Raw genomic sequence first — 15,924 nt, forward strand, 5'->3', positions numbered from 1 at the left:
ACAGTATCAACTGGGTTAGATATCGGGTAGACAGTACTTAGTGATAAAGGTACTGTGACCAAAAAGAAGATAACAAAACTTTAGACAGTGTACATGTTTTGGGTAACTCTGATTGTAAAAAGAGCTCAGATTATCTATCACACAGTAGTGGCTGATAATTCACCCAAAACACTGAGAGACATTAAAGACTGCAAGATTTTGAGAATTACAGGACATACATATGCCTTATCAACATGATTGAAAGGTTATTTTCAATTATGTTACAATGTCTTCTTAGAATAAAAACAAGCATTATACCTGCCTTGTCAATAACTTGTTTTACAATGCCTACTGTAAAATATTCTTCTGTGATTGACTTATTTTATAATAATTAGGATAACTTAATAACGGAATTTCCCTTCTTTGTTCAGTGACCAGGTAGACTTGTTCTGACAAATTAATCTGAAAAAAAGAGAAACAATGAAAAAGCAACTCCTTGAATGCAACACTTAGGAGATGTGTACCTACTATTTGAATACCAAAAATGCAGGTATTTTAACTAAATACTAGAATTTGATGAGCAGCCTTTTACTCTGCTGTCAACTGTAAAGGCACAAAGGTTGCAAGTTTCATTGCAGGATCTTGAACAAATACAAGAACTAAACATTTTTCTTAAAGGAAATAATAATTATCTCTGTAGTGAATTAAAAAGAGCATCATTTTATTCACATTTTTCTTTTTAAAGTGAAAAGTCAGTTATACTACAATGCTAATCACTACATTAATGAACTGGAAATAATGAAACAAACAAAACTTCACATTTCCTTTTAACATTCAAGGACAAAATATTTTGACATTTAAAAAGTAAGTTATTTTGCTCTGAAATGGGAATTCAGTAAAAAAGCAGATTGATTAAGGAAGGTAGGCTCCTCCACACAATTGAATGAATTTTGATGAAACAGAGGTTAAGGAACTTTTGACCAGCACTACTGACAAATATGAAGGCCTGAATTTGCATCTCAGTCTTAGACTTTGTAAATCAGGCAGCTGGACCAAATCTTTCAAAGCTTCTTGTAATCTAATTGTATTGAAACATTAAAAGAAAGATTTAGCTAGTTTTCCAGAAAAAAAAAAACAACAAACAACACAACAACAACAAAAAAAAACCTACAAGAAAACCCCTATTCAGATTACAGTCAAAGAAAACAGTGATTGATATCAATGAGGGAAAGGTTCCTTAATCTATATGTATATATTGTTGTAACAAGGTCATACTACTGATAAGAAAATCCCAACATACCCATTTCTCCCCTGAAATTCTCTAAAGCTACCTACATTAACAAGTTCTTTCTTTTTTCCTTGAATAATAGGACTGAATTGAAACATATGGAAGTAAAGTTCAATGTAGATGAAATAGATCTTCCTGCATTTGCTTGCTTACATATGTGTGTACGATAAACATATTTTATATCTGTCTGAATCAAAGTTTGAGTTCTTATCATTCTGGGATAAAAAGAGAGTTTTAGAACACATTCATATTTACTCAAAAACCCAAGAAAAGAAGAAATCATCACACTAACAAACCCTACACCACATCCTTTGCAAAAGCTAATCTCGTGGCTGGGCAGAAGTTACAGTGACAATGCTCACGTTGCAATGTCCACCTCACCAAGGGACAGAGCTATCATCAATCTCTCTCTGCAGGTACAAATAGTTTATAGAATAGTTGTTATCATGTGGTTTGAGTGCATGAGATTTTTTTTGCACACTTAATGTAAATAGAATGATAGCCCTGAAGATTGACAATCTCTTACTAGCCAGCACAACTTGGCTCATAAAGATGGTTTTCATCAACAGACTAAGAAGTGCTCACTTCCCTGTCCAAAAAAGCAGCTTATTAATGCAAATTTCTGCGTTCCTTCACAGCATGCAAATATTACCCTAGGTAAAAAACAACTAACCAAAAGTTTATTTCAAAGAGGTCCATAAGCAGCTAAGTATTTTCGTATCAACACTAGTATAAAAATTCACCCAAAAACTTCAAAATCTTTCCTTCTCACTCAGATCCAGTATATTATTTTCCATGTTTATTAGAGTGGGTACCTCACATGAATCTGCTTCTTTACCATCAACCCCCTTACTATAAATAACAAAGCCTGACAATTATCACTTACTCTTTGTATGAGTCACATTTAAAGAGAGCCCTGAGGTGCTCCTCAGTGAATCTCTCTGTATCATGAATCAGAAAGGAAAGAAAGCAGCCTCTGAATACCACCATACCCAGACTCTAGATGTCTCGAAGTATCATTGCCTATTAATAGTTTCAAGCTGTCAGGCACTTTCACATAATGGGAGTTAATGGTCATAGAGAAATTTCTCCTCTTCAGAGGTATTTCTAAAATTAAGAGAACCTGATAATGGAAAAGCTCCATACACATACATGCACAACAGAAAAGGTGAAACCCCCTTATTTCAAGGCCAACTAAAAATCCACAGTCTGAACAAAAACGAGGAGTAAGAGCCATCAGGCTCCTCATGGCACAAGCCCAGGATGAGCAGACATCAGCAAACCCTGGTAGACATGAGGACAGTTTCCATGTAAATCGTTGTTGCATAGCACAACCTCAGAGCCTCACATGCCACAGATTTTAAGCTATTACTTTATTTCTCATTAACAGCTTCCAGGTCTCGCCCATGTTTTATTCATTTTCCAGCCAGGGCTACAGCAAGGCTTTTACTCACCTCAGCAGGACCACAAAAAGTTTCCTTCCTTCTGGACAGAGAGAAAACAGAATGCTTTCAGACCTGATGGAGCTGGAGACAAGCAGCAATTAGCTGGCAACAGGCTGACACGTTCTTCACCGCTCTTGCATAAAACATTGAGCTGTGCTCCGCTGGCCCACCTCAGCTTTCTAAATTTATTTATTTATTTTCAGGCTAACCACTTAGTAGCCTGACAAACTGCTGTTTTGCAAAGGCAAATTTTCTTCATTTTTTTTTCAGGGTATGAAAGAAAAGATAAAGTTCTGGAAAGTCCTTTACCTTCTTTTGACAATCTTTCAGCTCCCCTTTGCTTGCAAGTCCTTCTCCCTTCCCCTGAAGGGCCCGGTAGTATTGTCTACTTCAGCCCAAATTTCTCAGGGTCCTTCTGCATTCAAAGCAAGGAAATACTACTTTACTCCTTCAGCCTTAAATGGAAGGGCTCTTTGGATAAAGGTAATTAACCCATTTATCTAGCTCATTGCTGCTCATTAGCCCTGAGTGCCTTCTCTGGCCTTCCAGGTTCCTCACAACCATTTCTGTGGCTGCCACTGCACCGTGCTTCACTTTGAGCATCTGTTGTTTTGTTCCACAGCAGAGTTCTCTCTGATCTTCTTCCTTGTCTAGAGATAATTCTTCCTGTTTTTTTCTTCTTTTCCCCCATTTTGTAGCCGATCACCCTAGCCATTCCCACAGAGAGGTGAGGGACACCTCTTGGAAGTGTCTGCCTCTCAGAAAGCCTTGGTCTTGCTATGGTCTGCCTCAAAGTTACAAGCCCCAGAAGCCATTTGGGGTTAAAGGCAGAAACTTGTAGAATACCACTAGTACCCTAAATCACTAATAATCACTAAAATGCTGTAATCTTGACAAACAAAGAGTAACCTAAAAATTTAGAAAAATAAAAAAGGTATTTTTCTGCCTTTCATACCACAGCTGACTGTATTCTTTTTTACAATGATATTCTGGAACATGCTGAAATCTCTAACTTTATTTGCCTTAAATAATTTTGGATATTAGCTAGTCATTGTTGTGATGTACATGCAGTCCTAGAGAAGACTAAGATAAGAGTGAGCAAATGTACTTAAAAGTACTGGAAACAGTAATTCTCTATTTGTCTCTGCAAGAATTTCTTCCACTTCTTTTTAACAGGAACTCATGTGAAATGACAGACTCTGACCAGTATCAGAAGTTGAAGTTTTTTCCTGAGACATCATGTTCTTTTGTCAGCACATTGCCCAGTTCACACACAATAATCAAAGATTTGCAAATCTAGTGTCACATCTAACACCTATATATTTTAATTGTCACTTACATTGCAAATGTCATTCATGAAGCCTTAAGGAATGCCTCATTGTATGAGTAGAAGGTTTGCAGATACCCTCTTCAGTCAACCTAAGAGTGCTTCTATTTCAGCTGTATGTAGATATATGAACATACTCTTTGTTTCACATCTTACACCAATGGATAATTTCATATTAGCTCTGTGCATACTGAAGTGAAGAAAAGAACCTTCACTTTTTAAGTTTTCTTTCATTAAATAAACAATTTTCTTTTCATACTATGTTTGATGTACTCTTAAGTTTTTCTCTTCACCACCAATACTTTCAACCTGAGAATGGTTTTAAATTATTAGAGGACATGCTAAAAAAACCCCAAACAACTAAGATTAATAGAAAGACAGTCTCTGCTATGAAAACTGTTAATTTAGTATAATGGCTGTTCTGTTGTATTTTGTTACAGTGAGAATTAATATACACTGACCAGCAGATCTGATTTACTTTTTATATGTCTATTCAGAATTGTATGTAATTCTGATGGCACGGACTCCTCTATCCCTCTTTATATAAAAAAGTGTGTTGTGACCAACTTGCTATCACAGACTGACACATTTAAAATTGCATACATTATTTAGTAATAGCTTATGTATAATTTTATTTGTTTTCAGAGTTACAATGTTCATGAGATATTCATAGAGAACACATTATATATTGTTGTTAAACACATTTTTGCCACAAAAAGTTGAGAGCATTGGTAGAAAATCCTATGTCAAGTTATGTGAAAATATTTATCACCTGTAACCATAATTTCATAAAACCAATATACACTTTACGTAATATTATATCAGCAAATTCCTTCTTTTTGCAAATAACCTTTGCTCTATACTTATGCATGTTTGTAGTTCAGTGCATCAAATGCTTCTGTGTGTGTGTGTATGTGTTTGCAATGCACAGGAAAAATACTACTTTACTCCTATGGTAACTGTAAATGTCAACACCACTGGACCCAAGAATGGTGAATTACAGGATCTTAATTTTAGCGAATAATCACCTTCATATTTTTCTACCTAATGCTGAACAAAACATTAATTGGCATTTACCTCCTAATGTTTACAGAACACAGACTGTATATTTCAAAGACATAATCCTTACCAGCTATATACTGACTTTTATTTTAATGTCTATTATATAAATTAGGACTCTGTTGAATTCTTATACTGAGGAACAAATGATAGTAACTTTATTTAAATACATGCACAGTACCGTGCACTACAGCATGACGAAGTATTATTTTTAAAATGGATGAATGAATCAATAGAAAAATAGATTTAATAAATAATTAACATTTTAAAGTCTGGATAAAAATGGGAAATCATGCATTTCAAGCAAGATTTTATTTTTTCCTTGTTTTTTTATGAAATCTCTGAGAAATTAAGACATGCAGAGCTGAGAAGCAGCTCACTCTGAACAAAGAACAACGTAAAGACTGCACAAAAAGTTTTGTTTGAGATTGTTTATATGCAAGACTGAAAAAATTTGCCATTCTTCGACTTCCTTCAACATTAGACAGTGCTGTGCAAACCTCAGACAAATCCCTGTATTATGATTTCTAAGCTGTTAGGAAGTATCTCAGAGAGCTAAGAAAGTTAAAACCTGAGCAACTGCCTCACCAAAATTTATGACAAGAAATGTCTGGATTTCAGATAGCAAACTACAAAAGGGTAATAGACAACAGGTCATCATTTCCTTGAGAGATTAACTTAGGGGATGAGTAATTATGGATAGCATATATTTATAAATTATTGTGACACAAGAAAATATGTTTAATTTTCTAATATTTAGAGTTCATATCTATGTCTCAATATTTAGCATATGTTACTATGTCAATCAACTCATGAAACAATGAAAAGGGAGTATTTACTTGAAATTAATTTAATGTTTTTCCCTACCCAAACATTTGTCTGGACATTGACAATGCAATCAAAAGAACTGTAAATTTTCAGAAGTGAGTCTGCTCCAGTGAGTTTGATTAATTATGCATTAACCCATTTCTCTGAAGCATCCTTCACTAAATCTTTGGTGGGAAATGCACTTTAATTAGGCATGAGCTTTGGTTATTTGTGTGCATATGCACTATGCTATTGGTCTATGTGGAGAATGATTTAAAGTTTGCCATGTTACAGAGATGTATTGCTCATGAAAATAATTCTAGGGTTTCAACAAATACCGATGGCTACTTTTGCAATTATTATTATTATCTTCACTCAGCATGATCTTAGTCCCATAGTTTTTGCTCAAACTTTCATCAACTTTTAATCTTAACAAAAGCTTACTCTAACTTACACAAGAACAATCATGACCATTTATACTGTGCATATTGTTAGATGTTTTCAGCAGGTACAGTTACACATGTACATAGGAGTTATCAGAATAACTTACAGGATTTTAATACTTAGTTGAATAAAAATATTCTCAGGGTAGAAAGAAATGATAAACTAAAAATAATGGTTAAGGAGACTTGCAATGATTCTACTCTGAAACAGGTCAGATTGACTATTCATCGAAAGATGTTTGATTGAAGAGATATTATTGAACTTATGGCATATGGTTATTGTAGTAGAAAAAGCTGAAACAGAAAAGAGAGAAAATCAAATTATCCATGACATTCTCTTCCCGTATTCCATGGCAGAATTAGACCACAGATTAGTAAATGGTAATGCATGCAACAAAAAATAGGCTGTATCACTGTATGTAAACATCTGCTTTCATCATGCAAAATGCCTACAAAACTGTGACAACATTTTTTTTCTAGTAGCATAGTTTTACATCAGCTCAGCTACAGAACAGTTAAACCAAAATCCAAGATTTTGCAAATAGAAGATATTCTAAAATTCTTGAAAGATTTCCAGCATAAATATTCCAAAGCCCAACAAAGCTAATTGTTTTTTTTTTTTTTGCCTTTTTTTTAAACTAAACTACATAGGCTTATTCCTTGCTGTGGTTCCTTGTTCTTTTGATGATAGAAGAGAAAAGACCAGTTTTTGGAGGCGGTCCCATCAACATGGGGGCTTGGTTCTTGTGAGTAATTTTTATCTGGAGAAGAAAGAAGAAAAACAGAGTTATCCCTTGAGCTAGTTCAGTTCCAACTATCTGAGATGCCTGATTTAACTTTATATATAACTTCCAGACCTGCATTGTTTAATCCAAGCTAAAAGGAAAATACCTCGGTTTTTTATGAATAATGTTCCATATGCAGTAGATCAATCTATGTGTAATAGTTTTTCTGCAAATAATTTAAATTATATGCAAAAAAATATTAATAAACACATGCAATAAAATACATGCCAATATACTATCTTACTTTTTAAGTGTGGGAATTATTGCTTGCTGTTGAGGAAGGATTTAAAAGTTGGAAAGAACATACATGCTGACAGACCAAGCTGTTGCCTATTATTAAGATATAAGCTATGTCTTTACAGGCTTTATTTATACATCTAATCAAGCTGTACTCTTTTACCACAGGACAGTACTTAATTTCAAAACAGCCATGGTGAACAAAAGTATAAAGTTAAAACACAAGAAAAGGTCCAAAAAGATGAACTAGCATTCTAATTTGTTAATTAATTGTTAATAGAAGAGACTCAAATATTGAAAAGACTATTTAAAACACTTTGTAATACTGCTCTAAAGCCACCCGTTTTGATTTCTTTGATATAGAACTACGAATCACCTTAAATGAGACAACCTTAAAGTAGATTATGTCTGCAATTTTCTCTAATTCAAGTCTAAATTAGAGAAGACATTTTATGAATGTATGCTATGCTCAAAGCTAATTGAAAGCAATTATCAAAGTGGCATTTTGTCTGTGACTTTAAGATACATTGTAAAATAATAAATGATTCTCATTATGTAATAAAAAGGTCACATCTTGCCTTTGGGCTAGTGACGTTAGGAGTTTTTCAAAAGCAATCCGAGACATTTTCTTTAGTGAACTACGACTAATACAAGAACCATCACTTATTAAATATCAGTTGTCACCTGCATAGTACCCACATCAGAGATGGGTATCTCTTTCAAAAAGAAACACCACCTCATTAAAAACTGGAAAAATATATCTCTTAAAGTGCATAGCTGACATTTTCAAGTTAAAATGAATATCCTTCACTTGTCATTCACTAAATAGTAAATGAAACAAAAAATGTATGTCACGTGGAGAGGCTCATTAAAATATAGATCAGGACATTTCTTGGGGTGGAAATTTACTTTACAATGTAAGAAGGTAGAAACATAAAAATCTCAACAGACTCTGTGTCTTGGTTTAACTCTATTAGAGCCTTTACTTTACTCTCCAAATGCTCATTTTCATGCCACCTTAGTTCATTAACTTCAAATTTCATGTGGGACCTCTTTTTGTCAACACTATTCATTAGTATTGAATATAGCATATGGGGGGTTCTTGGCAACGTAGATTACTTTCACATGGATAATAACTCTGGCTTTCAAAGACTGGCACCAACATATTTTCTCACAATAAATTCTGCTTCAGGCATCACTTTGGAAGCCAAATCTGTAGTTGGGGTAAGCTGGCATTATTCCATTGATGTCAGTACCAGCTGATGATCTGGTCCTGGAAAATTGCCTATTTTTGTAACTTCCACATGCTTCATAAGATGTATTTTGGGGATCAGGAGCAGTGATGATATCAACCTGATCCTGAGGATCATGACATGAAGTAACCTACAGCTGGTGTGAGTGAATTTTTCAAGTCACAAAGGGTTAAATCTTGCTTATTGCAAGATTTGGCCATGATGTGGCAGTAGGAATGCCTTTAAGTTTCCTTTCTGAGGTAAAACATAGTAATTCCATCCTAAAGTGAATAAAAGAGCAGAGCTCAAAAGATGGCTTTAGTAGGAAGGGGTGAGGTTATCCTGAGAGCCCGTACAGATTGCGTGTCGGGTTGGGGCTGTTCAGTGCTCCTCAGGATGAAGGCAATTACATACTGAGTAAATGTTTATCATTTGTAATGTTCTTTCTTGGCTTGAGCCATCTGTTTCAGAGACCACAACCTCTTCAGTATGTTGCTTCCTATCAGCTGAGATCAGCTAACATGCCTGAACATGATACATGATTAACCACTACCATGCATGGGGATGAGTCCTATATGCCTCTCTCCAAAACACATTTTCAACCGTTATAAATAGGCACAATTCCAATGGTGTAAAATATTTTGCATTCTGAAAATGCCACAATAAAGTGTAAATTTAAAGTATATTTTTTCACTTAGTCATGGTAGTGTCTATTAACATTGCATTGGTTAACAATGATAAACATCAATTCCTCACTTTCCTACCCTAAAAAATTAAATAAATTGAAACATCTTATTTTTGGCTGATGAAAGAAGATCAGTATGTTTCTGAACTATTGCAGTACTTTGCCTGAAGAAGGCTAATTTTGTCTTTCTCATGCTCTCAGGCACTGCATTTCTGCCCTGGTCTCTCACTTCTGCTTCTCATACTGGCAGCGCTGCCAGAGCTGGAGCTGTGAGTTTGGGTGACAGTGCTCACTTCAAGATGGGAATAAGCACTGAGGATCTCAGACAGAGAAACAGTGTTGTAGGTCAAAGTAGGACCTAACATTGAAAGTGCTCTATGGGAGGATAAACAGAGAGAAAGAGAGAGGAAGAGAGAAAGATCTTTACTTAGAAGCAACAGAGACTTTGTTAAGTTAAAAATTCCTACTTACAGCTCTATAGAGATTCTGTGTGTGTGTACAGGGAAGTGTCTAAAGACTAACATTTACCATTCAGTTTCTCATCCATTCAGCAAGCATTATCATGTCCTTTTTGCAGAAACACAATTATAAAAGTTTTTAAAAAGACCCTTCTTTAAAACTTTTAATGTTTCCTAGATTTACCTGTGAATCACATACGCATATGCACATGAGAAAAGCAGATTGCACAGACAAAAATTCAGAAAGCTAAAATCCTAACCTAATGTATTTTTAGGGGTTGATAATATATACTCATAGAATTTACTATGGAATTCTGGAAAACAATTTTTGAGATCACTTACTCAATTTACTGAAAATATGTAATAACTTGAAGGTAATATAGAGAACATTATCAACATAAATTGAGTGCCTGAATTACTGCTGGAAGAAAAACAAAAAAACCAAACAAACACATAACCACCCCAAAAAATCCCAGCCAACCAAAAAAAAAAACCCCAAAACAATACCCCCCCAAACAAACAAACATCAACAAAAAAAAAAAATCAAACCCAACCCAAACAAACAAACAAAACTCCCAAAAACCAACCACCCACAAACAAACAAAAAACCCCCAAAACAAACAAAAGATTATTTTACATACTTGGCATAAATTTATATTTAAAAATAGACAAAATCAGAAAATAATAGAATTCTATGTCTGTGGTAAGTACATAGCCACCTGAATTGCTAAGATACCATGGATTTTTGTTGTAAGCCCTCTCCACAACATTCTAGGCTAAACTTAAAGTGTTGAAGCCAATGACAAACCTCTTATTCACTAACTGAAGCCAAGATTTTATCCCATGAGGGTTGGTATATAGTAAATATTTATCTAGCAGAAAAATCTTGCATTTGCAGAAATCATCTTTCCAGTATTAGAAAGTATGTCCAATGATTGTATTCGTGGCAATAAACACCAAGTCAAATTGAAAGATCATAATTCTCAAAAGAAGAGATGATAATATCTCCCTATATGTCAATAGGAAATTTTGTGATAAGCCTGAATTTTGAATACTAAAAATACTTCCAAATGCATAAACCAGGCCTTTATTTGTTTGAGGAGCAGGTCAGAGTTTCAAAATGCCTTGAAGCCACATTAATATCCACTAAATGAAATGTAGTGAGCATCAAAAAGTTTAGCATGATAACAATATCTTTTAGGTCAGTTTTACTTTCATGTTCCTTTTTCTGCAGTATATGCTGGTTACCTTTATGCTTCAAAGAATGCCTAAACATTTACTATTTACTATTTCAGAAGACATGGTGCTATAAATGCAGGTTCTAAAATATTGTACTAGCTGAGAATAGAAAACTGGAAACAGAGCTAATCAGCTCTGCTTATGATATTTCAATTAAGGTTAAAGAACATATTACTGTATTTTAAAGACAGAGGGAAAAAACTGCCAGAAAAAAACCCCAGCCTTATCCAAGTGGATCTTTTGGTTTATGGTCACTTTTTCACATGTTCTCAGCAGGGTTTAGATGTTGGTTGTTTTGAGGGTAAGAGGGTTTTCTCACAGTCTAGATACTCAAATGCTGCTCCTCTTACAGGAAGTGGAGGGATGCAACTCCTCTGTATCACAGGAGTGCCAAATACTTCAAATACTCCTATCTTCCTTAGGTGATCGAGAGTGTATTGGGAGTCATGTTATGAATGAGAGTGATAGAATGTAGGCACTGCTGAGCAAAATTAACCTGTGACTTGCATGATGTGGTGTTTTGGGCAAAATCGCTCAGATCTAGACTAGTTGTTTTAAAAGCATTACGCAACACATCTTAAATAAATTTCTAAACAATATTATTGTGCAAGGCGCAATCAAATCTAATCAGTTTGGCATTAATTAAGCTCTAATAATATACTCTAGTCTCTCTCCTAAGTAGTGTGATCCGTTTCCCCTTCACACAGGTAGATTGGAAAACGTTACGGTGTCATCATAATTTTTAAACATACTGAGAAAATGACAGAGCTGCAAAATTAAAATAAATGATTAATGGCATTTTTTTCATGTTTTGTACTAATAGGTATCACTGAGGTTTTAAATTAATAGAGCTGTCAGCTCAGGGTTGTTACAGATCCAGTGCAGAACTAAAATGGAAATTATGTATTCCACAGATACCTAAAGATGACACTCTGGAATATTTTAAATTTTAATTAGTAGGTGCAATTGTTTTTCCCCCTCCTCCCTAAAACCACTGCAAATTAATTGGCAATTAGTCACAACTAATTCTTTTCTTAACAATCTGAACTGGAAAGAAAGGTGTACTACATGCTAGAGTATTTGTCTGGGGTGCAGAAAGCACACATGCAGTAAATTGCTTTGTCAATTACAAAAACTACTGTTGTGAAATTAAGAAAAAAAATATGCATACATAAACAAAAATAATTAAAGTGCAGTGTACCTGTGACCACAAAAAATAATGCCCAGCTGCAAGATAAAATGTTAAAAACTCAATAAATCAATCTGGCCTTGGAACAGAATGCACACTGCCGCTCAAAAGGGAAAAAAAAGTGCAGCATTTTCGTGTATCATCAAAAATCTTCTCTAGTGATTTCCATTTTTGGGTTAACTATGCAGAAACTGGCTAACATGCTATTGAAATCAGCCACCATATCTAGGACCCAGCTCCTGTTTGCTCTAAAGTGGCAGATGCAGTAGGTCCAATTCTCTCGTTATAAAGAACTGATAAGAAACTACTGGTAAAACTAGAGGCATGGAAAGAAGATACTTTACAGACAGAGTCTAGAATACAGCTGCAGCTGCTTCATGTGATGTGCGAGGTATTGGAGACAATGGATCTATATAAAAGCAAAACTGTAACTCTCTTTTAGTTTTCTCACCTAGCTCTGGCACACAGTGATTATTAACAAAAGCTTGGTTTGGTTTGGTTTAAGTTCTTGTTTCCCTCTGTATTTAACTACAGGACAGTAGGATCCCTGTGCCCTGGCTCATCACCTCTCTACAGACTAAAGGAAAAACTGGAGAGGAACCACTCATTCAAAACTCATTTTTAAGGTGCATTCAAATGACAGTGTTTTGAAATACTAATTTTGTGAAACATTATTCCATTCCTTACTCAAAGTATCAGTAAACAATCAGGAAACAATTCTGAAAATACTGTGTCTCAGATACCTGTGAAACTGTGTTTCTGGCAATCCATTAGGTGAGCTCTGATTATGGGTTTTTATTTTTGTTTCTTTATTTAAGCAATATTCTTGCATCTTCTATAGACATTTCTTTCTTCTACTTTTAATCTAGTGTTTCTAGAAGCTTGACACTTTCAGATATCATGCTAAGCAAGTCAGGAATAGATGAAAGAACATAAATTGCAGTTATTTCTAATTAGGATGGAACATTGTTATAGATTTTTTCAAAACATTGCTAATAATTTATGTAGCTAAATTGAAAGATTACTTTTCTTAAAAAAACCCGGATGGCTAAAGCTAGAAGTTTATTGAATTAACTTGAGAGTCTTTGAAGTTTCATTACTATTAATGACCTGTTTGGAGATCAGGTGAAACCATAGATATCTTTCATGTTGCTATATTTGTCTGGGAGAGCTCTGATAGAATTTCTTCCTCAGCTAATCAGACAAGATGTTTAACATAATATTAACATTATCATCTTTCCTTCTCCCAAAGAGTCTTCTATAAAAAAACAGTGAAAACAATACAATTTGATGGTCAGATGATTCATCTTATTATACCAGAGCAGAGTGACTTTGTTAGACACTGCATTCTGCATGCGTTCAACATACTGAATAATTCTGGATGACAGATTTTTACACCAAGCCACTCACACTTTTAAGAATGCACAGAACCTACATGAGTGTACACCTGCTCTCCTGTATGGATGATAGGTGCTTCAGCAATGTATCATAAAAGATTTAAAAGAAACACACAACTATTTGTTTACTCCTAAAATTGACCACAGAAATGAAAAATCACAGATCACAGATTCTGGAGAACCACTGCATTATGTACCACATTTCACAATATTTTCTCAGAGCTCACAGTATCATTTTGGAGGAGCATGGCCTCCATATGCATGAGAAATGACAGTGTCAGCAACTCATGCTGTTTGTGTGAAACTTTTCTCCCAGTCAGAAAGGAGAAGCCACAAAGAGAAACATGTTGGTTCCTTCAACAGCAAGTAAACTTCCGAGCCTGCATGTTCAGGCTGTATCCTATTCATAACAGGGATTTGAGGCCAAATTTGTTTTTCTGAATAGGCATAATAGAAAAGCAGGAGAATTTTGATCAGGTTGAACTTAATTTCTTGAAAAATCGTTTGGAAAATACTGTCATTTACCTGAGTACTATTAGGTACTCATTACCTGCAGCAATGCACAAAAGTATTTTGAGCTTAAGAACTTGCAAGTTGGGCAAGAGTTGATTCAATACATGCTGATTCTATGAACTTCTTTCTCACTTAGTCTCTGTAATATTTATAGGTCAGTCCTTAACACTACTGAACTGAGATGACACTGAAGTTTGTAAGATACAAAAAAACCAAAGTGTGTTATTTCAACTTCATAAAAGACAGTTGAAGGGGGAAAGATAGCAGGTTTTGTTTTTTGCTGTTTTTTTTTTTAACAATAGCTTTCTGGCTGGAACACAAAAGAATCAAAAACCTGAGGCTCAGCTGCTGTGTCTCACTGATGTGTGCAACCTAACAAGGTGAAGACTTCTCTCTCCCTCTCCTAAAACTAGTGAGATGGTATATCCAAACACAGCTTTTTTGCTTCAAACAACATAGCTAATAAACTAATAAGTGCCTTGCTTCAGCATCCTAATGAGAAAAGAGATAGCCTGGGAATGTGTCCCCATGTCTCTGCACAATGCAGGAATGAAAGCATCTTTATATACAGGCCTCAGTTTCTTATAATGACTAGAGAAAGAAACTTACCTAAGAGGCAAAAGGAAAGGAAAGCCGAATTATCACAAGTGTCTAGGGAACTAAATCTAGAGAGTTTTTTACCTGGCCATGATGATTTTTTTTCATTTAAAAATGTGTCACTATACATTTGCTTTCATTTTGGGAGAAAATGACCGTTTTTTCTCTAAAAAAAGACAAACCACATGATTTTTATATTGGTCTTCTGATTAGTTTTCTGAAATTCGAGCTCTTGCTGGCTCAAATGACTGATTACATAGCTAAGCCTAAAGAATTATTTTGGTTTTCTGGGGGTTTTGTATAGACTCTGGTTTGGATACACATCACAGATATCACCCTGGTATTTACATGATCAAGTACCCTTTGGCTGCCAAACAAAGATCACTGTGAAGCACAAACTCATACATCAAATCTTGATCAAATCTATGTCTAAGGACATAGGTGGGTATTATTGTCCTATTATCTAAGGAAGAATTCCTAGCTACTTTGCAGAGAACTTGAAGAAAAAACTCTACTGTAGTTAGAATTAGAGGGGAGGAAAGAGGTTGGACCATACATGTTTTTTACTTTGTAAGATGTGTGGTACATTATACAAAGATGCAAGGAGCTATTACACTAAATACTGAAGTTCCTCAGCAAAAAAAAAAACAAAAAAAAAAAAAAAAAAAAAACAACCAACCAAACAAAAATAAAAACACCACAAAAATGAATAAAATAACAAAAATTCATATTTCTATATCTAAATTCATGGAAGTGCATTGGTATAGCAAATAGTTAATGTATTTTTACCTCAAAGACTAAACAAGTACATTCAGCAGCATGGTTTTCTTACACAGCACCAAGTATATTCTCAAAACAATGGTATAGCAAAAAGAATAGGTTCCTCAGAAGAGTATATGCCATTCCTATCCCCTTCAAAACTGGACAGCAGTAATTGTCAATAGTAATTTACTGTTTCTGCAGGGCAGTAATTGAAATGTAAGAACTGTCTCTTTTTCCAGGTTTGTTCTCAATTGCACAGGCAGCTTCTGCTAGCATTATCAATCAGATAACAGGGATTCTGCACAGACCAAGCATCAGGACAGAAAAAAAAAGCACATGTTACTGCCAGCAACCTTCCATAAGTTCTCTTCTGTAATCTGGCAACTGAAAAATTCCATGTCTTTTTCTTGAACAAGTAACTGCTGGGTTCAGTACTGTTGCTCTGCACTGACCCATCATTGTAGAAGAGGTAAAGATAATGA

General features: G+C 34.8%; 1 protein-coding gene across 5 annotated transcripts in view; it reads right to left on the minus strand.

The window, feature by feature from the left end:
- Positions 1 to 4,643: 4,643 nt before the first annotated feature.
- DGKB (diacylglycerol kinase beta) overlaps positions 4,644 to 15,924 on the minus strand; it is a 389,721-nt gene continuing 378,440 nt past the window's right edge. For all 5 annotated transcript variants that reach the window (XM_030944039.1, XM_030944040.1, XM_030944041.1 and 2 more), the window contains one exon: positions 4,644 to 7,109. In XM_030944039.1, the coding sequence (XP_030799899.1) occupies positions 7,002 to 7,109 (108 nt within the window). In that variant the 3' untranslated portion in view covers positions 4,644 to 7,001. The remainder of the gene's footprint in view (positions 7,110 to 15,924) is intronic.

The sequence above is a fragment of the Camarhynchus parvulus genome, chromosome 2, assembly GCF_901933205.1.
Source record: "Camarhynchus parvulus chromosome 2, STF_HiC, whole genome shotgun sequence".
Taxonomy (NCBI): domain Eukaryota; kingdom Metazoa; phylum Chordata; class Aves; order Passeriformes; family Thraupidae; genus Camarhynchus; species Camarhynchus parvulus.